At 39.7% G+C, this 25,859-nt stretch overlaps 4 protein-coding genes across 9 annotated transcripts in view; 2 read left to right on the top strand and 2 right to left on the bottom strand.

Moving 5' to 3' along the window:
- Dip-lambda (Dpr-interacting protein lambda) overlaps positions 1 to 9,772 on the top strand; it is a 197,378-nt gene extending 187,606 nt beyond the window's left edge. For all 3 annotated transcript variants that reach the window (XM_077405758.1, XM_077405760.1, XM_077405759.1), the window contains 3 exons: positions 1,394 to 1,513; positions 2,716 to 2,886; positions 3,247 to 9,772. In XM_077405758.1, the coding sequence (XP_077261884.1) occupies positions 1,394 to 1,513; positions 2,716 to 2,886; positions 3,247 to 3,584 (629 nt within the window). In that variant the 3' untranslated portion in view covers positions 3,585 to 9,772. The remainder of the gene's footprint in view (positions 1 to 1,393; positions 1,514 to 2,715; positions 2,887 to 3,246) is intronic.
- A 142-nt stretch (positions 9,773 to 9,914) lies between these two features.
- Dbp73d (putative ATP-dependent RNA helicase Dbp73D) lies at positions 9,915 to 12,840 on the bottom strand. Its single transcript, XM_077405755.1, has 6 exons — positions 12,490 to 12,840; positions 11,653 to 12,377; positions 11,340 to 11,552; positions 11,049 to 11,259; positions 10,540 to 10,974; positions 9,915 to 10,342 (listed from the first exon to the last, which is right to left on the bottom strand). Exons 1-6 carry the CDS (start codon positions 12,510 to 12,512, stop codon positions 9,958 to 9,960), a joined length of 1,992 nt encoding a protein of 663 aa, XP_077261881.1. The 5' UTR covers positions 12,513 to 12,840; the 3' UTR covers positions 9,915 to 9,957.
- Positions 12,841 to 14,389: 1,549 nt separating this feature from the next.
- Positions 14,390 to 16,440, top strand: Icln (chloride nucleotide-sensitive channel icln). 2 transcript variants are annotated; one of them, XM_077405766.1, is made up of 6 exons: positions 14,390 to 14,640; positions 15,098 to 15,224; positions 15,313 to 15,458; positions 15,614 to 15,790; positions 15,867 to 15,956; positions 16,138 to 16,440. In XM_077405766.1, exons 2-6 carry the CDS (start codon positions 15,106 to 15,108, stop codon positions 16,227 to 16,229), a joined length of 624 nt encoding a protein of 207 aa, XP_077261892.1. In that variant the 5' UTR covers positions 14,390 to 14,640; positions 15,098 to 15,105; the 3' UTR covers positions 16,230 to 16,440. The 2 variants fall into 2 exon arrangements, with proteins under 2 accessions (XP_077261892.1, XP_077261893.1); XM_077405767.1 differs by lacking the exon at positions 14,390 to 14,640 and adding an exon at positions 14,700 to 14,823.
- Positions 16,439 to 21,132, bottom strand: Upf2 (UPF2 regulator of nonsense mediated mRNA decay). 3 transcript variants are annotated; one of them, XM_077405754.1, is made up of 2 exons: positions 21,078 to 21,132; positions 16,439 to 20,758 (listed from the first exon to the last, which is right to left on the bottom strand). In XM_077405754.1, exon 2 carries the CDS (start codon positions 20,745 to 20,747, stop codon positions 17,256 to 17,258), a length of 3,492 nt encoding a protein of 1,163 aa, XP_077261880.1. In that variant the 5' UTR covers positions 20,748 to 20,758; positions 21,078 to 21,132; the 3' UTR covers positions 16,439 to 17,255. The 3 variants fall into 3 exon arrangements, with proteins under 3 accessions (XP_077261880.1, XP_077261878.1, XP_077261879.1); XM_077405752.1 differs by having other exon boundaries at positions 20,959 to 21,104; XM_077405753.1 differs by lacking the exon at positions 21,078 to 21,132 and adding an exon at positions 20,943 to 21,071.
- Positions 21,133 to 25,859: the final 4,727 nt, after the last annotated feature.

Genomic DNA, 25,859 nt, shown 5'->3' with positions numbered 1-25,859 from the left:
AAATCATGAAAAATGTTATCTGGATAATCATGGGCTTTTTTATTTCGATTATATCAAGCCCTCTTGTAGATGTACTTTATACATATGTAATATGTAGTTTAATTACTAGGATGAGAACCGTGTCGATTATTAATGCATCTTCAATATCGGTGGTAAAACTATCACCCTTCTGTAGGGCGCTGTGGCTAGGAATACATCGCTAGAGATTTTAAATGAGAAATGAGGTTGAGTCAAACTTCAAAACATTTTTCAATATTTATGTTACGTAATTTCCAATTGAAAGTTTTCCTTTAATACCAGCTTGTGCAACATCATTAACATTGAACGACACGGAACAAGAGATTCTATTATTAATATATTATCACGAATATATATTTTTTAGTTATTCGATTATTAACATCGTACATAATTCGATAAACTTTTATGTTTGTTTCTATATATTTATTTCGCTATCCTATTTTTATATCCTCTTTAAATGTCGCATAATAACGCATAAATAAAATTTTCCGTTTTAATGCTCAGCAATCAAAAGTTTCATCATCTGAAAGACAACACTGTTGCGAAAAGTATATGCCAATAACATTCTTCTGGGAGAAACAATAGAATTACCGGGAATGCGCGCATTGTTCGCAATGCTATACGCCGCGCGTATCGGGAGGCTAAAAAATCACCATGCAATTTGGTTAACGGCATTCGCAAAACTTTATCAATCCCCGAAGTCCGTTCGCGCAGGGACGTTTTTCTCGCGCGCGAAACTTCCAGCCGCGCGCTACTGCAAAATTAACCGGCGGGCTTGACGATTTATCCACGTCGTCGCGGGTCGTGTAAATATTTGAGTGCAAAGGGTTTCGCATTAATTTGCTGCTTACGAAATGTAATATTAACCCACCGGCGGTGGCGCCCGTGCACAAAGTGCGGTGCAACCAGTTAATTCTTGAATGAGCAGCACGCGGTCTCCTTTGGGATTCCAAATGCATTTTTTACTTTATTTCTTATTCTACCTATTTTATCTTCTGTCTGACCCTATTTCGCTCGTCTCTAAATAACGCACAAAACTTTTTTTGGTACTACATAACTAATTTTTTAATTAACTAAGTAATTCTCTTAAGATAATTCTCGCAATCTTATTAGGACAAGAAATCTCGCGTTAAAAAGTATGAGGATTTATATGAACTGTAGATAAACGCGACGCATATTTTTTATTATGTTAATTTTTATTTTGATTATAATATTAACGGTGCATACTGCACGTTTTTTCTAGTGCTAAATCATTCGAGAAATAAAAAAAGACGACGGGGTAACGTGCTGTTCTCTAACCGATCGCTCATCGATCGATACCGGATGCTATATTGTTATTTCTTAATTGCGATAATTTAATGCTCCGTTGTTTCAGTTTCACCTCTTATTAAGGTGACAAATCAATTAGTGGTTGCGCCGATTAATAGCGACGTCGTGCTGCAATGTTACGTCGAAGCATCGCCGCATGCTATGAACACTTGGTACAGAGATGCAGGTGAGAAATGACAAAGTGTTTCGTATTACGTAATCTTTCATCCCGCTAATTATCTATAGAATTTTAAAAACAGATTCTTTCGCTGACGTGAGATCCGTTATTGGAAACCTCGTAGGGCAAATATTTTTTAGATTAAATCGCTGAAAAAATAATTTTCTCACGAATAATTCATATAGTCAAATTAATTGATCCAAGAATTTTCTGAAATTTGAACTCGGTATAATCAGACATCCCATAATTCGTCACGTTACACCGACAGATTTGCACTCTTGATTAACCATAGAATCGCTGCAATCAGTTTCTAAAGCGTAAACTCCAATGTACCATAATAATATTGATTGCAAGTCAGAATTGCGTTAGATTGAAAATCTGCGCGTCCAGGCAGACAGGCGCGCGCACATACACATACGTTTCACGCGATTGTATTATAGTTTTATCGCGAGATAGAGAAGATTTTTTGCACCAGACGCCTGCGTTAATCAAATATGTAAATTCGTAAGCGCGCTGTCGCTCCGAAAAAAGCTCTATAAAAATCCCCCGTGAAAATCAATGCGTTTGAAAATTTCTGATTAACGACAGTTTCTCGCGGATGATGATTTCAAAGCGTTACTTTATGCCGCGCAATAAACGATACGCAAATATTGAAAAATACGTACGCGAATATAATTGATACAGTATGTAGGCAAAAATTGAGTCTTTTTTATATCGCGCTGATTGGAAAGTCATAAAAGCGTTGTTTGTAAGCTACATATTTCTCTCGCGGAAGGTTATTGACTCGAATGTGGATATGAATATGTTTTCTTTGTTTATTTTTCTCGTAAAAAATATTTATTTCTCTCCGGTGTATTAATACTAAGAACTTCACCAAGCATTAGCTGCCTTTGATGTTAAAGCAAACATTTTATTACGTAAGTACTTGGAACGTAATTTTAACGTTTAATAATCTAGTCGGGTGCACTGCCATATAGAAAATCGCGTCAGTTGCGTTTCGTAGTAACGCATAATTGTCTATACTATTAGACGCGTTTTAAACGAGCAATATTTTACCGGAACGCATCAGCCTATATTGCAAGGTTGTATTTTTGGTCGTTTTTGCGGGGCAGAAATTGAATTCCGCGGCGAACACGACATTCTGCTGGCACGCGAATTAAAGAGCCGGGCAATTAAAAATAGCGCAATATTTCCATTCGCTTTCTATTTAGGCGAGAAACTGCTGCCCAGTGACAAATACGTAATGACGGAGCACCCGTTGAATGAGTACTCCTGGCAAATGAATCTCACTGTCCATTCCCTGGAAAAACGGGACTTCGGCGGATACGTATGCTCGTCCGTTAACGCGCTCGGCAAGTTCGACGGTGTAGTGCGATTGCAAGGTACAGAGAATTCCCCGATATTATCCAAAATCGCATTTTGTCGGTTTCCCATCTTTCTCTCCAGCGGTCTGTTCTTAATTAAAACTGAGTGACGCATTCTGAGTGATATGTTCGACAACATTTAAAAATAATATTATTTGGTCCTCTGCAATCTTCGCGTATGATATTGAAACGGTTATAGAATTTTTTTTATTACTTTTCATCAATAAGTCAATAAATTTTTTAAATAAATTCTAAAAACTCCGGTCGATTTCTGAACATTAGCGCCATTTCAAATAATTCGGTCAACGCTGTTATCATATGCGGCTTGTTACGTACATCACGATTTATTTTGCGGATGTCTTGTAATTTTCTGTTCAGAGCTGCATCTTTCCGCGAAGACGACACCGACGACACTCACGAAGAACACGGATATCAGGCAGCGCAAGAAGCCGATATCGAAGAACAAGAAGAAGAGCAACAATAGCAATGGTAGGCGAGGATACGCGGGTGGTTTCGAGGAAGGCGATTCCGGCAATGGCGATGACGATTTCGGTACCACGCAAATTATGACCGGTAGCACTCAGGAGGGCCAAAGAACGGACAGGCCCGTCGTGCCTTCCTTACCGCCACCTTGGGTCGTCGTGAATGTCGCGAATCTCAGGCATCCCTCGGTGTCCGCGATCTTGCTTTTACTTCTTCTGCCGACTACCTTGTAAGATGACGGCAAAGAGCTTCTGAAACGAATGATGAGAGAAACGGCGATTATGAAGATCCACGAGCCGGATCAAAGAATAGATTTAGATCTCGATTCCGTGCGACAGGTAGAAGACATCGAAGAATTGATGAATTGACGTTAATTTATAAAGCTAACGTACTTGGTTGTAGACACTCACTGAGACTTTTTAGGTCAAGATTTTTAATACATTATTGGAATTATTATGAATTTTTAAAAGCGGATTTTTATACTTTTACCAGTCAAGACTTTTTTATTATTAAGTATATATTTAATTTTTAATTCAAATTATAAAATTTTCAATGTAAATGTTTAAAATTTTAAATGTTTTTTATATTATGTATTAATGTGACCGTATCTTTTTTCCCCGGAATAAAATCAATCTTGAAATATTCAACGTTACACAACTGCCTTGTAGGAAACGATTATCTCTGCCCTTAATATAATGGCAAAAGTTTTCTCTCAAAGCTTGTCAGAATATATTTAAAGAGAATCGTTATAAAGAAATCTCTAAATATTACAGACTCTTTCTACTTTAATCATTATTTGATGTACTTTACGTTTTTTTGCGATGTCAAAATGCTTTCTCGGATTACGTGCTCCGCTCTAAGTATCGATCGCGAAATCCAATATCTTTGAGGAGTAGAAAACCAATCTCTTTAAGGGAGAGAAAAGCCTGATTCCGACGGAATCTGACATCGACTGCCTGGTCATTATCTTCATTACCCCCTGTCATCTATATAATTCCCCGGCAGCTTTCATCTTTTTAATCACGACTTTTTAAGGTAAACATTAAATTTGTCGTGCAATTACTCCAGGAATCTATCTTTGTAAAATTACGATTTATGAAACTTCAATCGCGCATCGACCATCACAATCTTTCAAATATATTTATATAGAAAGTTTATAAGATACTATTTAAGTAGAAACACATAAAACATGTTTCATAAAGAACAGGGTAGGTCATCTCTCTCTTGGTTAAATCAATGCGAGATTTAATTTCTTGTTCACAAGAGAATTAACATCTTACGTATCATTGGACACCATTTACGTACGAAGCCATTATAAATTCAGGATAGAGATTAATGAATGAACTTAGGAAAGCAAGCAAAAGGGGTCAGTCAGGGACCCCTCGTGGATCTTCGTTAGTCGCCTAAAAGTAACGCAAAGGGACGCGCCGTGCGGCGCGTACGCGACAATCCTATCTGGGTAGGTCAGTCTCTCTGGCGATGATTGTAAATATAAATGAAGAATGAATAAATTCGGTCAAAATATGTACAGAAGAGAAAATGGCTCTGCGTGTGCTTTCAAGTCATTTAGATCTCACGACAGTGCTTCTAAGATTTTGCAAATAAAAATCTATTGAAATACGCTAGTATCTTTTAGACATTTTTAATTAAATATAACATTTAAAAAAATTACATTAAATGCAAAAATATATAATTGTATAAAAATGTTATGAAATCACCAAATGTGATTTCATATATTAGATTTTAAACTTTTCTTCTATTTCATTAAATTGGTGCAGTTGCGAATCCTATCTTTTTCTACAAATATTTCTATAGCACTGTTTGAGGACTTGAGGCTTGCGAATGGGAATAGAGTCGAGAGGATGAGACGGAGGGTGCGAAACCACGCTGAAGAATGAAAAAAAAAAAGAAAGAAATAGGTCTTCCCTTTATTCGATATAACAAGAATGTATTTCTAGATGCGATCGGATGTGTAGTCACTGCCGCGACCAAAAAGACCGCGCGTCGAAACTTTCGACAGGGTCTCTGTAAATATGCGCGACACGATGTCAACACATGTGCGTTAGAGAGGCTCTACCTCTCTCCCTCTCTCTCTCTCTCTCTCTCTCTCTCTCTCTCTCTCTCTCTCTCTCTCTCTCTTTCTCTCTCGTTTAGACGTAACCGGCGATTAATCGGACTGTAGATAAAATACAGGTCAAACAAGTTCGTGCATCGCCCGATCGACACGGCGAACGCTCGGAAAAAGGAGATAACATCGAGGGGTGTGCGAATGTGTTGAAACCACGAGATGAGTTCTTCGTGCCGACATCCTGCATGCTGCAAAGTTCGTGTAGACCTCGTCGTGGCTATTGAATTTAACCGTTCGACAGACCTTCGCAAAAAGCTGAAGCAGGAAGCAAACAAATCTGTATATCGAAGTAGACGGATTGAAGAATAACACAATCTTGTTTTTTTTAACGCTATTTATCGGAAAAATTGTTTCACATCAGTTCGTTTTATGAGGGACGTTTTTATCGAAATAAACACGAAATTTACGCGATGCACGAATTTCGACATTAAGAGTTCTCGCAAATCAGTGTTCGTATTCTTGCTGCTTAGGGTCGAAAGATACGAAAATAAATACGTATTCCAGAACATAAATTGTTCCTTTTACTTTACATGAAAGTTAACAATTGAGATTAGCATAAAAATTAAAAAGACTCGAACTTTATTCTCGACAAATGTCAAATATAATCTTTACTTTGTTACATTACATTTTTTTTATATTATACCCATATTTGTAGCAAAGAATCTACTTAGATATATAGACAGCGAAAATTCGTGAGCTTTTCTGTAATTGAGCGGTATCCGAGGTGCGATAACGTGGATTGATTGATCCATCTGACGGGTCCCATGGAGCCTCTCTTGTGAGTTACTCTGGTGCATACATAATTTCCTGAATCACTGTCTGCTGGCATTGTTACTGTTGGCAGCAATACATTGCAAGTGTATCGATACAAAATCCGAAGGATCGATAAGACGCAAAAGCTTTGTCAAGATGAGATTTATTCGAGATTCGCTCAGGTTCTTGACCCCTTCCCCCCCGTTTCGCTGGCGACCGTTTTGCGGCCCCGTTTCGTCTTCCACGATACTTTTTTATCTTTCCACGAGCATCTGTCGCGACCAGGGGTACTGGTCGGGCAGGCTAAATGTGCGCTCGACTATCGCAAATTGGCGTGGCTTAATTCGGTCGGTGCACTTTTACGATTAGATGAGCCGACGTATACTGTAGTCCGTACGCAGAGCGGAGGGCACGACAATAAATACGGTATAGTGAAGTCTCGTCAGATCGGACATTTATTCGGCTTAAAAGCTCGCTAGAAAATGCCGGCGATTTAATAATTGCGCTTTCCCGGTTGAATTCTTTCAGGAAATATCCCACCCGTGAGATTTGTCGCGAAACTCGTACTGATTTAATTGCGCTTAAAGCTTAAACGATACGTGGCGTTATTACCGTCAATTATTCAACCGAATAACTGAAATTCGTGCGAATGCCGTTAAATCAATTAATTGTAATGAAAATGCCAACATGTATTATTAGGTGTATAAAGTGTATTTTTTTATCATTCGTTTGCGTTAATGCCTTTATTGTATAGTTCAAGGGATCGATCCTGTATTGTAAATAATATATTATTGTATCTAAATATGTGTGTACACTTAGCGATAATGACGGCACTTTGCGGAAAATCCGGCGAGTTTTTAAGCACATCACAGACTTGCTTGGCGCACTTCATATAAAATATGCAGGGTATATAAAAAAATATATCGTGCACATATCTTCTCTCTAGTTGTTGCGTGCTCGATAAAAAAAAAATTTTGGTTAAATTAAATTTAACATCGATTAAAGAATGTACTTCATTATCTATTTTTGTCCTTAAATTTTTATTTGTTAAATTATAAAAAGAAAATTAGAGCTAACGATTCTTTCTATTTGATCTGTAATAAATGTAATCTGAGAAGAACGCGCATTTTTTTATACATTCTGTATATGCAATATATACATAATGTACATTTTTTCATAATATGAAGTCCCATTAGACAAAACCTGTTGAATATCCCTTTATTGTAAGGTACGCTGCCAGAAGAACGCGGCAATAATTCATCGGCGTTAAGTATGTAAAAATAAAAATAAAATACATATACACAGCAACGAGACATATGAATCATATAGGACCACGTTTAATGTATGTACATACGCTCGTATTACATATTGATGAATACATATGTGTAAATAAACACAGAAGCTGTGTGTGGACGTTCGGATTTTCGAGGTAAGCGTTTAGGATTCGTTCGATTCGGCGTACCCTCGAACGAGACTAGATTTTGTAAAATTATATGATATATATATATATATATATATATATATATATATAGAAAGCGGGTTCGTAAGGCGAGTGTAATATAATGAACATGAGAAATAAGTCGTGCCTATATATACGCACGATACGTGTATCCACGTACAGTTACATATACATACATTAGATGTAAGTAAGTGTGAATCTTGCTCGTTCGCATTAGAAGTTCAGACAACGAAAGTCCGAGCGGATGCTTTCATCGAGCTGCTAAACTTTTGAGAAATGTCAACAGCTTCGCTGGGAAGAGATCGGCAATCGGAAGAGATCTCTTCATTTGCGTATATAAATTTACTTATATAAATTTCCGAGAAACTCAGTTTCTCAAAAACTTCATTATATAATCCTGAATTTAAGCTTTTTACCAAATTTTTTATCATATTTTAAATTTAAACCTTGCTACAAAAGAAATTGCTTGAAATTAAAAAATTTCTTTTACGTTTACGACTTTGTCAAGACGTAAAATATATTTAAATTCACGTTTAATCAAGTTTCGTTTAGCTTTATTAAATGTTTTTTAAACTTTACGTTTATTGAATTTTCTGAGCGTTTGATATGTACATAGTTTATTATCTCTCTTACATATTTATATATGCTTTTCTTTATCCTTATTCTCTTATTCAGTATTTTATGTCGGACTTTCACATGTTATGTATATTGTATAAAATTTTCTCTTATATACATATAAAATTGAATATAGCCGATATGCGACAGGTTGCCGATCTTTTGCTCCATATCCATCATAGCAGTCTGATTGCTAATTATTAACGAATCTACGGGTGAATTGGGGGAGTCGCAAAGGCCTAAGGCTACGAATATGCAAAATTTGAGATGAAGGTGTCTCCGTATTAAGTCATTAAATTTTCTGTACGAAAAAAAATGATTATCAATCGCGAATACTTTCGCTCTAAATCCTTGGGAAAAGTAAAGGTCGACCTGTCTATCAGGGCAATACACGATTGTTTGTGATTGTTAACGATTGTTTGTGTTGTTGTTTGTGATGCGTTAATCAGATAAAAATCTATGAGTATTGATTGAACAGTGACTTAAGAGAGCTTGTTTTCGGGAGATCGACAGTACCTGAACGGTCAGTGTCCGTGCGATTTAATTCAACTCGACGAGACTGCGGTTGCACACAATACGAAATTACAACAATCCCGACGGGCTGTGAACACGCCCGAAGTTTGAATTACAAGTTTGAGGGTGCCTGAACTTTGGCCGGACTCGTGTAATTGTCATGTGAAAATAATGCGACACCGAAGAGAAAACGCACAACGGTTTATACGAAAATCAGAATTTACACGTTGTACATTGATGTGGCAAAAGATATCGCAAAATGTAAACGTCAAACGCATGTATATAAATGTGAGAAATGTTACTTGCGATTCACATTAATCAATTTCACATTTGATTAATTAGAGCCGCGAATTGAGCGATTGTTTTTTCATACTGTTCACTTTTGAAAACTTTACAGACAGTATTGCCGTATAAATAGAAGTAACTTCTTAAAAAAAAAATATTCGATATCCGTTTATCGGTTTATTTTTTTTTCCAATTTAATTCAAAAGATATCTTTGTAACTTGTAATTCAATTTAATACCGATCTGCAATCGCTATTACGATTATGCGCTGTGGCTACATCCGCGAAAATCGAGAAATGCCGTAAAAATTTGTCAACAATTTGCTTAAAAAATTGAGTGAAAGAAAATTGTAGTGAATCATCTCTGTAACGTTGCATATTAAAGAGTAATTCAGTGCGATCAATTCCGAGCAATGAAGCCATACACAGCAATAATAGTAAATAACTTGTGTCTGCATCGTTATTCGTAAATGCGACATCGTTTACCTTTTGTAAATTAAAACTGTGAATACATTGCCTTCGACGGAATAAAGAACAATGGGAGTAATGACTAGTAACAATTCGAAACAAGATATATCGCGACTACCCATAGAACGAATCATAGGGAATGAGCATGATGTACGATACTATTAACTTCAGACAATAAAATGTTATTATCGATGTTACCCTATTATCTGTATTTGATACGTTTCTTCTACAGCACCTTTTTACAGCATAGAAAGCTTGACATGTCAACCGTTAAATAAATATTAATTCTATCATTGTACAGGATTTTTGGAAGGTAACTTGATATTACCCAAGTATCACGCAAATAAGCTTGTGTACATCCTTTTATTCCTCTTTTCACGTAAAATATTATTCTATACTTCCATTTTGCTTGGTGAAATTTGTCACACGTCTACGCTTAATGGCCTTCGTTCGTTCCAGGCTTTCGTTTTTTTCCTTCTCGAGAATCTCCTTAAATTTCTCAAGGTGATTCTGATAATTGACCTTTGCAGTGGCATGCAGCTCCATTTGTTCGATGTTGGGCACGGTTTTATGTGCACCGCTTAACATTTGTTTGAATATCCCGACCTGATTCGCTGTAAGTATGGACACCGCGGTGCCCAGCTTTCCTGCCCTCCCGGTCCTACCAGCTCTGTGTATATAGCCCTTGATGTGCTTCGGGAGATCGTAAGACACGACTAGTTGCACATCCAGAATGTCCAAGCCTCTAGCCAGCGCGTCCGAACTTATTAATCTGAAAAGAATAATCAAGATTAATTAAACTATTAAAGCTAAACTATTTTCTTTCTTACGTTCGTAAGATATATCGTTATTTTATTATCTCATCTTTCTAGAACTAGAATTAGAATAAGAAATATTTTATTTCTAAGACAAATATATTTTTTCCTGTAGAATTAGAATTATTTTACTTTAACAAAGCGCAAAACTTACACATGTATCTCTGCGTTTGCGAATTTGCCCAGAACACTTTCGCGTTGCTTTGACGCGAGCTGGGCGGATAATTCTCCCACTGTAACATTCCGTTCTGACAAGAGTAATTGCATCAAACGCGCCAGTCTATGCGCGGTTTGTCCGGAATTCGTGAAAACGAGAGTCTTAGGAATGACATCGTGTTTCGTCAACAGCTGATACAAGACAATTGGTTTGTCATAGGAGGAACATTCCACCGCGAGTTCCGTCAGTTCTCCTGGACTTGTGTAGCGTCCGACAAAATCACCCGCGAGTTTGTCTAAATTCACATCAGTGTCTTTATCGGTTACTACGGTTGTGAACAATCTTGGCTGAAAAAGACCTAGCCGGCTCAACTTCTCAGGATCTTGCGACAAGGTTGCGCTAAATAATAGCTTTTGAGCTGGTATAATTTTGCTGTTGAAAAAAATGATAAATTAATTTATTAGAAAAAATATATATTCTGTTAAACGTTCTATTAAAAAATTAACCTCGAGCGCATGTTTCCAAGCGTCAAAATAGGAGCCCGAGAATGAGGTTCAGGTAAATACTGTAGCCATTCTGTTGCACGATCGGCTTCATCGATAACGAGAAACCTCAGAGAATCCAAGGAAAATCCAGGTGTCTTTAATATGTGATCCAATAACCGACCATGTGTCGCAATTACAATGTCCACCGTGGATAAGTACTTCCCCCTTTCAGCTTTATAAATAATTTTACTAAATTTTCATATAGTTATCTATTTAATTTTTTTTAAATAATTTTGGTGGTAATATACATACTTTTCTTAATTATACCGCTTTGCTCTCGCTCAAATGGAAATGCACCCGAAAGCAAGCCTACTTTCAAATTCGTGTGAGAAGTATAAGCGACCATTACTTTATGAACCTGTGCCGCCAGTTCTTGCACTGGTAGGACGATCAAGCAGCGAATTTTCGGTACCGATCGTGTTTGCAATTCCTGTACAATTGGTAACACATAAGCTAGAGTCTTGCCTATAATAAAGTTATATAAAATAACATTAAAAATGTATATTAATTCAATCGATAATCAATAATCATATCACATATAATTATCATTGTTGTAAATACTCACCACTGCCCGTTGGAGCAGATACACAAGTGTCTCTTGGCCACCATCCCAATTTCCTGTCCATCTCGCACTTGTGTAACCATTTTATTATACTAGATTGGACTGGAAATAACTTAGTAATGCCATTGTTCCTTAAGACTTTCATCAATTTGGCATCCAAAACTGATTCCAATTCTTCCAAGGTAGGACCACTGTTTAAGTCAGCAGATATAACTTCAGGATGTGCCAACCAATCTGGTAACACTCTCTTCACTTCACGCTGTTTTCTTCGAGCTCTTGCGCCTAATACCATGAACGTGCTCTGCGAAGGTATTTCCTTCTCCGTAGTATCTTTATCGTCATTATTTTCCTGTGCTAAAATTTCATCCTTTTCTTCTAAATCTATATTTGTGTCTATTGTAGCAGAATGGTGTTCACTCTCAATATCTTTCTCCTTCTTCTTTTTCTTCTTTTTCGTCGATACTTTGGCTGTTTCTACAATTTGTTCATCTACAATTTTTTCACTGCTGGCATTTTCACCCTCAATATGTGAATCATTGGCTTTCTCTGCTTTAAGCAATTTTTTCTTTTTCTTTTTCTTAGGTTCCTCCAAATTATTTCCATCGTCATCTAATGTGGATTTATTATTTGCCCCAATCCTTTGTCTTTTACGCTCTTCTATCTTCTTCAGCAGTTCAGAAAGGTGATTCGTTTCATTTTCAACCTCCTTCTTGCTTTCACCCTCGTATCTGTATACAATACACATATTCTTCTTAAGTGAAATTAATGGATAATGATTTGCACAAAAGGTTATTATATCCCTATGCATCATGATCGTTTAACAAGATTTATGTTTCCTACCTGTTTATAACAAATAAGCTCATCTTCTTTGTAAATGTAATTCATATATATATATGACATATGCACAGTAAAAATTAACGATAAAAAAAACTGGCGGCATTTATATTGTACGCATTGTATGTCAATAAGTTAATAATGACGTTCAATCGGATAATTCTTACTTATATATATTTAATATCTTTGATATGAATATTCTCGATCAACAATTAACATTAATTGCCATTTAAAATGTTTTCGCTTACATTAAGCGAAAAATCAATAATCGCGAGGCATTCCAAGCCAGTGCAAAACATACACGTGGATCTTTCAGCTACGATTATCAACGATTTTAAGGTTAGAGGTTAGGTTTAAGTTGAGGTTAAAATTAGCATTAGCACATTGCATTGTGCTGCCATTATGTTTTCGTGGCAATTAATCGAGACACTTTCTCATTCTGTCGATAAAACAGAAATGTCATTTGTGTAAATAATTATTAGCAATTGTATTAATTATATTATTAATTGTAATTATAGTTAGAATTTTCTTATATAACCGATTATCAATTATACGGCGTAGATAATAATTCGCATGGGCAACATCGACCAACGTTAATTAACGTCAATTACGTAATCTAATCAACTGGAGTATAAATTCCAAGCTTAATTTTGTTTTGCTACAGTTATCCTTGTGATTCATATCTAGCTCGAAAAAATAAACACTCGGAGAAATTATTTGCACAATTGAGAAGAATTCTAGCGATAACTTATAGCGTTTTTTACTGGCAGAGCTGGTGCGGCAAATCGTAAAATCCTCAATATTTTTTTTATTGCACTATTTGGTAAAATATGTACTGGATATTTTATCAGTCTAAAAATATTTGCATTCTACTTTAAATATTAGAAATTAAATTAGTGCACAACGGCTTTAATAATGTGCACTGAGTGCGCACCAGCTCTGCCAGTGAAAAACGCTATTAGACACTCTTATTTTACTTTTTGCCGTGCAATTAATAAGTAGAGCACCGGTGTATTTTTAATTATAAAGATACACCTTTTCATCGTAAAGTATGTGACATTGCACGAAATTCGATTTATCTGACCGAGAATTCAAACGTGAAAATTCCGAGCGGAAAACGTAAATTAAAATTAATATTTAACGGTTTATCGATCGGCTTGGAAGTTTCGCTTATCGAAAGTCGCGTTATCGAGTCGCGGACAGGTGGCAAGGTTGCAAGATTGGCTCGGCAGAAATCGAATGAGCTTCCAAAGAGATTAATTATTCATTTATGCTGTCGCCCGTGCGGAAACGCACCGTCGGCGTCGGACAGGTTTTATATACGGACGGTCGCGCCTCTTCCGCGCGACGAGCGACGATCTCGCGTAAAACACGCCCGTCGGCGCCGGTCGTAGGCAACGTGCCACGTGCCGCGGCAACGTTAAATAAAACGAGCGCCGTACCGCCGTACCCCGCATTCCGCGTCGCGGTCGACGTGCGCTCCGCCATGCGCCATGCCGTGCGCGCGACGCGACGCATCAATAAATAGCAGCGCGGAATCGCATCGCGCTTCACGCTACGCCCGACTAAACACAAACAGTAAAGAGTTATAAAAATATAAGGTTTTCTCATCTCTTCGTATATACGTTGAGAAGAAGGGAGGAAATGGGGGCTGCGAAAACTGATTCGATCTTTTATACCGTTTTTTCTTTTTCACGGAAGCGCATAAATAAGTTCTCAAACGGAGCAGCGTCGTAAAATTGTCGATACGCGTGTCAAGTATCGCGAGATTGAGCTTTTGAAATTTAAGCTTTTTAGGAGGATCAATTTTACGCGCAAATAGAGTCTATTGTCGACTAGACGTGGCGAGCGACCGACGGTCGACGGGCGGATCCGGCGGATTGCGGATTTGCGTACGAACGCGCGCACGTCGCGTCGCACGCAGGCGGCACTCAGCGGCAGGTCGTAGTCAGACGTCAGACTTCAGAAGTTCAGACGGTTCGTGACAGCCGCGTTCGTGGGGCCGACGACGGACGACGGCGCGAGCGCGAGTAACCGCCTAACCGGGGATACGCTTTCGCGTGCGTCGCGAGGGAATCTCGTCCGCCGAGCGTTAATTCCCGTTCGGTTCGTGCTTCGTGCTCGCGGGCAATTGTCTCGTCGGGGTAAACGAGAACGGTGAGTTCTGGTCGCTTATTGGTTAGAGAGTGTCGAGCGGTGCGACACCGGTGTTTCACGGTGTTTACGAGTTGCGGGTGGAGATCCGCGGCTCGTTCTCACGCGCGCGCGTTCGCCGCTCCTCTGACCTCTCCTCCACGAGGAGGTGTTTACGCGCGAGGCGCTCCGTCACGCACGTCGAGGGTAATTTTGTATTCCACGATTCTGCCCTCGGATCACATCGCCCACATATATACTGTGACATCGCTTCAGTTGTCCGCGATGCTTGTATATTTACCGTTTTTTTTTGCGTGACGACACACACATGCAAGCGTGACGAGATAACTCTTGCCTTGATGGCTCATTTTTGTTGCATTGTTATTGGCAACAGTGATTGGCAGTCGTAAACATCGTCGACTCGTAGGCATTAGTCATCGTGCCTCGACCAGCCTCCGCTAAACGATGCCTGTGTTTTCAGATTGAAATATGGTGGTACTTAGCAGCTTCCTGCCGCCGCAGGAAGGAATACGCCACGAGGAGCCAAATACTACGGTATATATCAATGGTAGAGAAGTGGGAAAGGGCACGTTTTACATTACGGAGAGGTAGCGAGTCTGTTCCATTTTGCTGTTTTGAACAATCTGTAGATATGTGAAATTTTGCGTGCCCTAATTATCTATTCTTGATTGGCAGCGTGCTCTCCTGGGTGGACAGCGACACGCAACAGGGATTTTCGCTCGAGTATCCTCACATTTCATTGCACGCGGTTTCGCGAGATGAACAGGTCCATCCGAGACAATGTTTATACATTATGGTCGATGCCAAAGTAGACTTGCCAGGTATGTCAATTGAAACACAAAGAATATCAATTGATAAAGATGACTCAATTTCTGTGGACCTTTTGAACAATTTTACTTCGATTCGTGTCCGTACTGTTATAATTCAAGGATTTATTTGATAAGCCTAATGTAATTGTGTAATTTCATTTGTGCAGATATGCCGTTACCTTTATCATCCGAAAACGGTTCGGAAAACGAGGACGACGATGCGGACGCTCCAATTACGGAAATGCAGTTTGCGCCGGATAATACGAATAATTTAGACTTAATGTTTCAAGCAATGAATGCATGCCAAGCGCTTCATCCTGACCCACAGGACAGTTTTTCAGACGGTAAGTAATCAAATGGGATAATTATCTTATTTGCAATTAATTGGGATGATTAAAAAAACTCCTGTTGTAATTGAAGAGGATATCTATGAAGACGCCGAAGAAGAGTACGAGGGTGAATATGACGAAGAGGTGGGCGCTGGAGATGCGCCTTGTATTTTACCGACAGGTATACTTAATTTTTATTCATATTATTCAAGTTCAAGTTTCTTTAGATTGAGCAATGCTTGTACTACACGTTTAATGTGACAATGTTATATGGTTTTTGATCCACAATGAGACATCAAAAGAAAGAATTGGATGTCAATGTATCTGAATGATAGATTTTTCTAATTTTTCATTGTTAACAGAGCAAATGGGGACCACTCACACAGGAGCGGAGGCAGAAGAAGCAATGGACATCGAAGCAGGTCAATTCGAAGACGCGGAGGAAGATCCGTAAGAGGCAGTGATTAGGTGCAGAGATGTGCATTTAGTGTTAATTTACATGTTTATCAATTTCATATATGTATTTCGGTAGATATACGTGACGTCATTATTGCAAAACTTACTACCGAGCCGTATCAAACGTTTAAAGCACCTAAAACATTTATTTATATTCATTTTGTACATGGCGATAATTTCTTAGATAAAAATAAATAATTGTACATCAAGTGTTGAGTTCTGTTTTATTCGTTTTTGTTCTTTCGATAGAAAGTTTGATTACAGCCTGCAAATTTCACTTATATATCATTCGCGATCCGCGGAGGAAAAGAGACCATTTTATTTTTCAAATAAGGTATGAAATTATGTTAAAAATATCACGCGTATAAGTATATAAATTGATCGTATATTCTATCACAACATAGCTTTCGTTGAAAGTCAAAACGATGATCGATTATAAGTCTGTGTAAAAATGTCTAATAACATTCGCGTCACACAAAAGGTATCATGTATACGATAAATGATATATAGTATATATCAATGTATATCTAGTTGCATTAAAAATGCATTTCTATGATACAGTAAACCCCGCGTGTAATTAAAAATCGGCAGTGCGTTGTACTAGTCCATATTGATAGATTTTTTAAACATACATTTTGGCCAGGAAAATAAATTTTATGTATTTGTAATATATATGTATACACACATACATATATATCGAAGTTAGTTATCCTAACTTTTCTTTAACGAGGGTTTATTGTATCAGTCTTACAACTGATTCGTTCAAATGCTAACTTGCATCATCTGTACATATAATACACTCGTCCAAATTCTGATGTGTGCGATACATCGTGAAACGTTCGTCCTCGAAGAAACTCTGAAACATTATTATAGCAAAAAGCGGTAAAACTAACCGTATAGTCAAAGTTAGTTAACTATATACTTGACAAGTCCGAAGCGTGAAATTTCACTTCACAAATGCATCAACAATTTCCCAGTGGCGTGCAACCGTTCGACTTTAAAAGAGTTATTCGAGAATTTTCGTTTATCGAATTTTCTTCGGTCCGAAGATGAGATCGGCATCGGGTGCTCCTTTAGGATGATTATACTTTTGCCGTCGTTCCCTATTCAAGTTTACGGTGACCGGTCTCGCGCTTTGATTCATAGTCTCTTGATAGTCTTCCTCCTCTTGCCTCTCGGTGATGTTCAAAGTCAGTCTCTTCACGCGCTCCTTCTCCTCCTTCTGTTCCTGTTCGCGATTCCTGAGATTCATAGCCAACTCGGACGACACCGGGACCGCGAGATTCTTGTACTGCTGTTTGTTACCCTTTCTCAACATTAATACAAAATCTACTGTGCTATTATCGGTCGGTCTCTCCTGCAGTTGCTCATATGTCTTCTTCGTGCTCTTTACGTGCAGCGGCACAGAGATGTCTACCTGTTGCGGTTTGACCGAATCTCGCATACGGTCCTGTATATTGTCCGAGACCATTTTATCCAGCGCCGACAGGAAATCATCGTCCTCCGGACAGCTCACGCGTCTTGGTCCGGCTGGCAAAGCTGCGTTCAGTTCCTCCGTCACGTCCACGATCACGCCCTCGGTGCCACCGTCCGCCGAGAGACTCTGAGATCGATCACCCTGAGTGTTCTCTTGAGTGCCCATGGTGTCGTCGCGTTCCGCATCGGCTGTCCATTCCTCTTCCGACTGCGCCTCCGAGCAATCCTCGGATTCCTCGAAATGCAGCTCAGCTATACCCTTCGCATCCCCACTACCGTTCCCGGTCATCGCTGCTTCCTCGTCGCCTTCCATAATAACGCCCATCTCATTTTCGCCTTCTGCCGCGGCATCGTCAACGGGAGGATTACCCAAGGTCGGGTAAAGGGTGTTGCGCAACTCTTCTACGGCGCATTGCGCCTCTTTGTAGCTCTGGAACAATTGCATTTTAGGTCGCAGCATCGTTAACGTGTCGCGATACATGTAATCTATCCCAACGGGGAATGGATTCTCGGACGTCCAAACCGGATCCGTGTACTTGAACCAGAAGTAGTTCTGGAAAAATACGAGAAAATAGTCGAGCTTTTTCTTGCTGGATCCGCCGCTAAAGTACTGGCCGCAAGTCTCCAATAATGTGCAAACTAGACGAATACGAAAGAGATGATCGGACGGGTCGAGCACGCTTGGCACCGAGTGGTCCGTGCTGACGCCGAAGGTGACAAGCAAATACAAAGTGCGGAAAATGTCGCCGCTCTCCACCATTCGATAATTGTACAGCTCGCCCAAGTACTTGACCATGGCAATGCGTCGCTGATTGTATTTCGGCAGGTTGATCTCCATACACAGTCGTATGTCTTCGAACACACCGTCGACCACCTGAGGCCCGATGGTCTCGTAATGGGCTACCAAACCGGCCAATAGGCTTCCCACGCATCGAATATTGGGATACTTAACGTTGTAGGCGGCAGTGAGACATTTTATGGCGTAGGTCGACACGCTCTCATCTTCCCAGTCAAGTTTACGCATCCACTTAAGCACCTTGTCAGTATTCGTCTTGGAGAGATCCTGATAAAGTAGTTTCCTAATAAATTCATGTACAGGTGGTCTGTCCTTCTTCGTGACGCCGCCGGTCGATTCGGGTGGGTTCACGAAGTAATACGCGTTCTCGATGATCGTGACGTAGCGCGAATCGAGTGCAGTGACCGCTTTTTTACGCATCATCTGCTCTAGGTAGACCTTGGTCCTTTGATGAGAATCTGGCGAACAGAAGAGATATCGGCCGCAAATCTCCAAGAGGTTGCAAGCCATTTCGATATGATGGTGTGTAAAGTCATGCAGTAAAACTTTCAGGCAGTACAATGCCTCTATTTTGGAGTAGAGCTTAAATTTGACGAGCTCACCGATATAGCGGACCACCTTGATCTTCGACTCGATGTTAATCTGATCCTTCTTGCGCACGTGGTATTTAAAGTCCTGCTTCAGCATCTGGCACAGGTCATTGCCAATCTCGGGCATTACTGGATAAAGAATAGCTGCTAAACGGGAGTAGAAGGGTAGCAAATCCTGACGAATTCTAGAAACGCCGAAAAGAGCTTTTACCAGCTTCTTCTTGTTGTGCTTCGTGTTGAGATTCATCAGGAAGTTCACCGCGGCGTTGTCGATCATCTCGCGATTTACGCAATTCGGCAGATGTGTCAGGAAAGCGTCGAGCAATATTTTGTTGCTCGTGTTGGATACCTGTGGCTCCTCCACCTCCACCTCTGGCGGCTCCTCGATCTTCTCGGTCTCTTCCAGCTCGTCGAAAACAATTTCTTCGTCAAGAGTGTCTTCCGTTATTGCCGTTTCCGTTTTTGCGCTATCTTTCGGGGTGTCCTTCAAATACGAGCCTGGTAGGAAGACGGTCAGATCCGGTAACACTTCGTAGAAACGTCTCGTCTCTTCGTCACCCCACATATCCTCCAACATGCCGCTGTCTTCTCCCTCGTTGATCATCTTCAGGCTTTCCTCCGCTTCCGTTTTCATCTCGCTGTCCACCGGAAGCTCGGGCATCGGTTCGTCTAACGTATCGGAGAAGCTCTGCACGCTGGTTAATAGACGCTCGTAAGAAACCTGCAGAGCTTCCAGCTTTTCCTTTCGTTCCAAGCTCAATTCTCCTCTGGTTTGCAGTATCTTGCGATTCTGTTTCTCGAACGCCTGCAGCTCCTTGTGTTCCTTTAACATATGTTTGCACAAGGAGTTGTAATAGTCGCGTAGCAGCAGTCTCACGTTTTGCTGCTTGTCTGGCGATAACAATTTACTCTTTGGAATCGAAACATTTAATTTCTCCGACAGCTCTCGCACTCTTTTAGGTACAAGACCGGCATAATCCTCGCCGCAGTGCCGGCAGAAACTCAATATTATACTGGCGTTATTATGCTCCTCTTTGTCCATATTGATCAACACAGTTAACACCGAGCCAAGCAGCGACAGGCCCTGCTTGTGCGTGAATATCCCAGCGTTTACCAATTCTGCGTAGAATCGCAGATCTACTCTCAGCTTGCTGGGATTCGCGATCTTGTCGCCGATCTTGAACGACAGGATCCTTTGCCAATTTTCGAAGAAATGAGTGGAGAACTCGGCGTACGTCTGATGGAGGAAGCTGCACACTCTAATAGCAGGCGCAACGTCGGTCATCTTTATTTTGGCATCTACCAGAGCAGTGGCAACCTCGCTCACGTATTTGGTCAGGTTTAAATTCGCCATATCCTTCAGAACCGTGTCGAGCTGGGTCACGCTGAAGTTCTTCAGTTTCTTGACAAACGTAGTGTTCCTCTTGAGGCTCGAGTCGAGTTTACTGAATGACGCGTCCGGAGGTCTCGTGGGATTCAGATTGGCCGCGCGAATCTCTTCCTTCGTCGCGAGCCTCTGTTCCGTTTCGCGCACGTGCTCTGTCAAGAATTGCCGGTCCTCTTCCGAGACGGCATTCGGCTCTTCGGCGGCGGCGGCGGCGGCTGCGGCGGCTTCTTTCTCAGTCGCCGCCGCTTCAATCGCGTTCTCGGACATCGTAAGATAATCTATAAATGCGAAAAAGATTGGTAACCCCTCCCGTTTTCTCTCGAAAAATGAAATATTTCAAATTGAAATGCTATTAAATTCACAAGACAAATTGGCATATTGCGACATTCGTACGATCGAGTGTTACTTCTGAAATAATGTTACGATTGAGCAAACAGGAGGTTATCGTCCCTAAATAGATACCAATAATTTTATAAACCTTGATTAGATGTCTCGGGTGAAAAAATCGTTTAACGGAATTGCTCCACTTGTTTAATATCGCGTCCAAGAACTTGTCAAGGTTATGTTATGGCAGACGACATTGTACATTGTACGAACCATGATGAAGGATTCACAATTGCGTCCGATGTTCGACGTACGACGATCCGACATCCAATAACAGAATTTATTATTAGAGACAAAAATTTCCTATTGGATGTCGGATCGTCGTACGTCGTGAATCCTCCATAAGCACTGGTGATAGGTTTGTTCGTGTTGCTTGAAATCCCTAAAAGTTATTGCACCTAAAATAAGATGAAGTGCGTTTTTCAACAAGGAACACAGATGAACACAGAGTGTAGTGAATCATTTCATCCCTGTTGTTTGTAAATATTAAACAAGGATGAAATGATTCTTCACTGATGTGTCACCCATGTTCCTTGCTGGAAAACGCCCTATATATTCGTACGTTGAGAAAGAGAGAGAGAGAGAGAGAGAGAGAGAGAGAGAGAGAGAGAGAGAGAGAGAGAGAGAGAGAAAGCGAGGATTCCAAGTGCAAAAAGCGTAAAGCCTTGTATCCACAGCTAGAAATCGCTCCGCGATTTCGGACGGCGAAAGAATTGACCAATCATCTTTAAACAATTTGGCCAATGCTATTGGTTAATTCTTTCTCCGTTCGAGATATCCGAACGATTTCTAGCATCGTGTACGCAAGGCCTAATAAAGCCCTTGCGCACAATAGAGCACATATTTAAGTATATATTTAGAGAGAGAAATAAGAATAAATATTAAATATTAGAATATATAAATATAGGAATATTTCTGTAATGTTAGGATATGCAAATGTAGGAATATTCCTATATATTTACCTTATATTTTTTATTCTTTTCCATTGTGTACTACTACGTTTAATTATTATTTCTAATTCCGATTTCTAATATTTGATATTTATTATATTATTCCTAATATGTGTGTTCTATTGTGTGTAGGACCTTAAACGAACGGACCCGAATTGATCGCGATTGGTAGGTATGTACCGCAGTTTCGACCGTTTCGTTACTTCGAAAATCACGATATTGCGCGCTTCAATAGCCTTCGTAATCTTCGTTATTTATATTCGCAGTTATAATTACGGCACGAGCTGCAACCGATTGTGGAGTTGTGTCCGATCGCTCCGAATTTTTGTGATTCATTTAATTGTGAATCATTACATTCTAAACGCCAATCCCGCGTAAGAAATCGTACCTCGAACGTTCGTTGTGTTGAAGATCGCGCATGACAAACATATTATTCTACGTCAACGTCGCGATTTCGGTAAAGCTCGTACTTATCAGAAGACTATACTTAGCTACGATTGATTGGGATTGAGATCGGATTGAAATTTCATTAAAATGTGTATATTTTAGTTTTCTTTATTCTAATTGATTAAGTTTTAATCCCAATCCTGGAGAATCGTGATTCTATTTTCGCTTTAATATAAGTAACCTAACTGAATTTATTTTTTAAATTGCTCGCGATTGGTTTCTTTATGGCACATTTCACGCCGTTATTTTCTCGCTGAAATGCAGCAAAAGTGATATTGGCGTGTGAGTATTTTATGAACGTTTGTAATTATATCTCGGTAAATTATGCATAACCGTGCGAATCGTGCGTTACCGCATGTAGATGATCGAGTAGTAGAGAACTATAGTAGAGAACAGTGTCGCGAGATGTCGCCAGGCGTCGCGAAATTGTAGGAATTCGGTACCGCGCAAAAAGCGCCATTTGGTATTCGAACGCAATGTGTGCGAATGGTCGAAAGAGCGTCTCGAAGAGCGCGTCAGTTTTTCGCGTCGTTCTTCATCAATCGCGATCGTGGTAATTAACGTGCCGCCTACGGAAAGAGAGGATCTCCGCGACGTTCTTTCACGTTTCCGACTTTCGTAGGAAAAAGGTAAGACTGTTATGTCGCCGAGAAATCTCCGTTGCAGACTGGGTAAACGTTCCTATTCGGGTTAAGTAAAATTATATGAAAAGCTGACTAAATACAAATTTGTTTCAGCACGTCGTGGAAGCGCGTCAGGACGGAGGATGAAGGACGGAGGACGAGAGACGAAATCAGGATGGCACGTTCGTCGGGCGCAGCTTGGTGAGGAATATTTCACAGAATTTTTCTTTAAGCGTTTTGCTTGCGATAGGGTACTTTATATGGCGTCCTCAATATTGCTGCGAAATAATTTGTTTCACTATTCAGTAAATTGTCGACTCGAGAATTATGATCGCGGTTATGGTTGGTTATTGCGCATGAATATATGCTATATATCCTATATAAAACCTTCATACACTCCTTTTCCTTGAGTTTCGGGGGGTAGGAGGATGGGGCGTATGAATACGAACGCGTACGTGGCCGTAGAGGCGTCTGGCATACACGGTGTCTTCGATCGAACGGATTTTTCGTGTCATGTAAAAAAAAAAAAAAAAAACACTAGCGTGTAATTCGTGATGATGAGAATCTTATGTCCATTTCTACTTATGTAGAGTAACTTTGGATTTAACTTACTCTTTTTATTTTTTTCTAATTTTTATAACTAGAAAAGGATAAAAAGGATAAATTATACCGAAATTAAAAGGTAAATCTACATTGGTAAAAGTGAATGAATATAGGATCTAAAGGAAATTTAAAGTGTTCGAAGTAGAGATTAAAGATTATATACAATTTTAATACATTTACACACACGTTATTGAAAGACTCCAGAATTTGAAAATGCTAATATAATAAGTCTATGAATGCCAAAATATTCAAGTGCTTCAAGAGGTAATTAACTCTAACGAGATTACTTCAGAATCTGAAAGTGTGTAATAAATACGTAATGATTGAACAATTTAACACCGTGCGCTTGCGAAGGCACAGATTCGCGAGCGAGAACGCGACGAATCGGGGACACCTGGTATAATCGCGCCGCCACAAAGAATCCATAAAAGGTTAGGCTGGGGCGTTTTTCGTGCAACACCGAAGTAGAGACACTTTAACCTGCGACACCCTTGTGTCCAAGCGAGCATAATGACGCGTCGCTATAAACCGCGAGGTTGTATTAAACACTTGAAAAAAAGCTTTCATGCACTTAACGAACGGCAAGTATAATGCAACGAGTGCTACTCGGTATAGCGGTCGTTCGCGGTCGCTTTTTCAAAAATCTGATATTGGATATACATTCTGCGTGTTGCTGCGATCGAAACTGATCGGGGATTCAAGGATACTTTATTTTAAGAAAAAGAAGTCGAATGTTTTTGTCAAATTGCTTTGTAAACTGTATAAAAATTTAATTATGTAAGATAAAGTCCGAACTCCCTCGTAAAGTTTGGAAAAAAATTTAAGTTAATTTCTTCTTTGAAAAATTTAGGTGGAAAATATAATGGCATTTAACATCATTGTTCCAGATATTAGTTTATTAATTAATACATTTAGAATAAAAACTGTCTAGAATAATATATTATTATTCTCAAGGATTTTTAAACAGTTCAGACGAATACCATTAAGCAAAGGAAAAAGACATTAATACGCACACAGCATCTACTTTAAAATACTACAAATTTATTGAATATTAAATACAAAGTATATATATATATATATATATATATTTTACATATCGACCTAGATTAAGAATACGGTACTTGCAAATGCAAACTCGAAATTCTTGTTGAATTCTCCATGTATTCAAATTACCACAATTCGTTCATTCGATATTTCGTATAGCGAGTCTTCGATGTGGAGTGTTTACCGAAAGAAGGTATACCGCGATAGTACGACGCGCTTACGCGCGCGGATCGAATAGCGCGAGAGACGAAGAATTAAATAAATTTTGGAATTAAATAAAATTCCCTTCGTGCGCTGGCGGGACGGCGATGCATCTGCGAGATCGAAGATCGGCGCGCTACACGGTATGATGCCGCGCGGCAAATGTCGCGTGAAATGCGATTTCAGGCCGCGACGGTGAGTTTTCATTCGATGATTCTCGTTATCCTCGTTGCAAGCTCGACGGGGAAGGGCGGAGGGGACCGAGGAGTTGCGGGAGCAAATTGCGCGCGAGACCGTGAGAATAAATTGTCTCCGGTGTAGCGGCAACGAGGCACCCTCGCGCCCGCGACGGGGGTGGCGGATGCTAGATGCGGGAAGGTTGGAAGGGACGGACGACCTGTTTCGCGTCCGGGGACTCCGGCGACAAGTTCTTCCTTTTTTTTCCCCTCCCCGATTATCAACGTTATCTCGACACGTCTGCCCGCGAATATTTAGTTACCGCGGTGAGCCGCGCTCGTTACCGTTTCATCTCGCATTACCGGGTATACGTGCGACGATTCCTTGAGCCTGCCTCCAGTCTCTCCGTTTACACATCGATTGTCGATACCTCGAACACGTTGCCTTGTCGTTGCGGTTCTACTTGCCGCTCTCCTTCACGTGGAATTACAATTAATTTAAGGGGCATTAATCGTTCCCTCTTGCGCGCCGCAGTTGGCGCGGGTGTTAGATGCTCACCGTGACTTGCGGTTGCACGTTATTGCGAGAGAGATACTTTTACGTTACTTACATAGGACCGCGTGGAATCTTATATATGTCTTATTATCTTACGCAGATAGCATTATGCAGATAATAATTACTGAAATCTAAGGATAAAATTAGATATTTTTCATAATATAATTATCTACATATTTTAAGAAGCTTATTATTATTCTGTCAAGCGATTGTATATTTATTATCGAGGTTTACGGCACAAACAGAACTTGCACATTTTTACTCTTCCTATAAATGTATTTTTTACTTTGTTTTTTTTTTAAGCATGAAATAGAAAATAAAAAAATTTAGAATTCTAAAAATTAAAAGTAAAGAAGAAGAAAAGCTGAGACATTAATGCTCGTTGAAAATAAATC

This window comes from Temnothorax americanus, unplaced genomic scaffold (assembly GCF_048541705.1).
Source record: "Temnothorax americanus isolate GAGA-0224 unplaced genomic scaffold, ASM4854170v1 Scaffold2, whole genome shotgun sequence".
NCBI classification, from domain to species: Eukaryota; Metazoa; Arthropoda; class Insecta; order Hymenoptera; family Formicidae; genus Temnothorax; species Temnothorax americanus.
Note: the sequence above shows the minus strand (reverse complement) of the source record. Positions and strands in the feature narration are given on the sequence as shown.

Coding starts and splice junctions, on each gene's coding strand:
- Dbp73d (XM_077405755.1), bottom strand. CDS start 12,512: ATGAGCTTATTTGTTATAAACAG. Junction 12,378..12,489: donor AGCTTATTTGTTATAAACAG/GTAGGAAACATA, acceptor TATTGTATACAG/ATACGAGGGTGAAAGCAAGA. Junction 10,975..11,048: donor CTTGGAAACATGCGCTCGAG/GTTAATTTTTTA, acceptor TTTTTTCAACAG/CAAAATTATACCAGCTCAAA.
- Icln (XM_077405766.1), top strand. CDS start 15,106: ATGGTGGTACTTAGCAGCTTCCTGCCGCCGCAGGAAGGAATACGCCAC. Junction 15,225..15,312: donor ACGTTTTACATTACGGAGAG/GTAGCGAGTCTG, acceptor CTTGATTGGCAG/CGTGCTCTCCTGGGTGGACA. Junction 15,459..15,613: donor TGCCAAAGTAGACTTGCCAG/GTATGTCAATTG, acceptor TCATTTGTGCAG/ATATGCCGTTACCTTTATCA.
- Upf2 (XM_077405754.1), bottom strand. CDS start 20,747: ATGTCCGAGAACGCGATTGAAGCGGCGGCGACTGAGAAAGAAGCCGCC.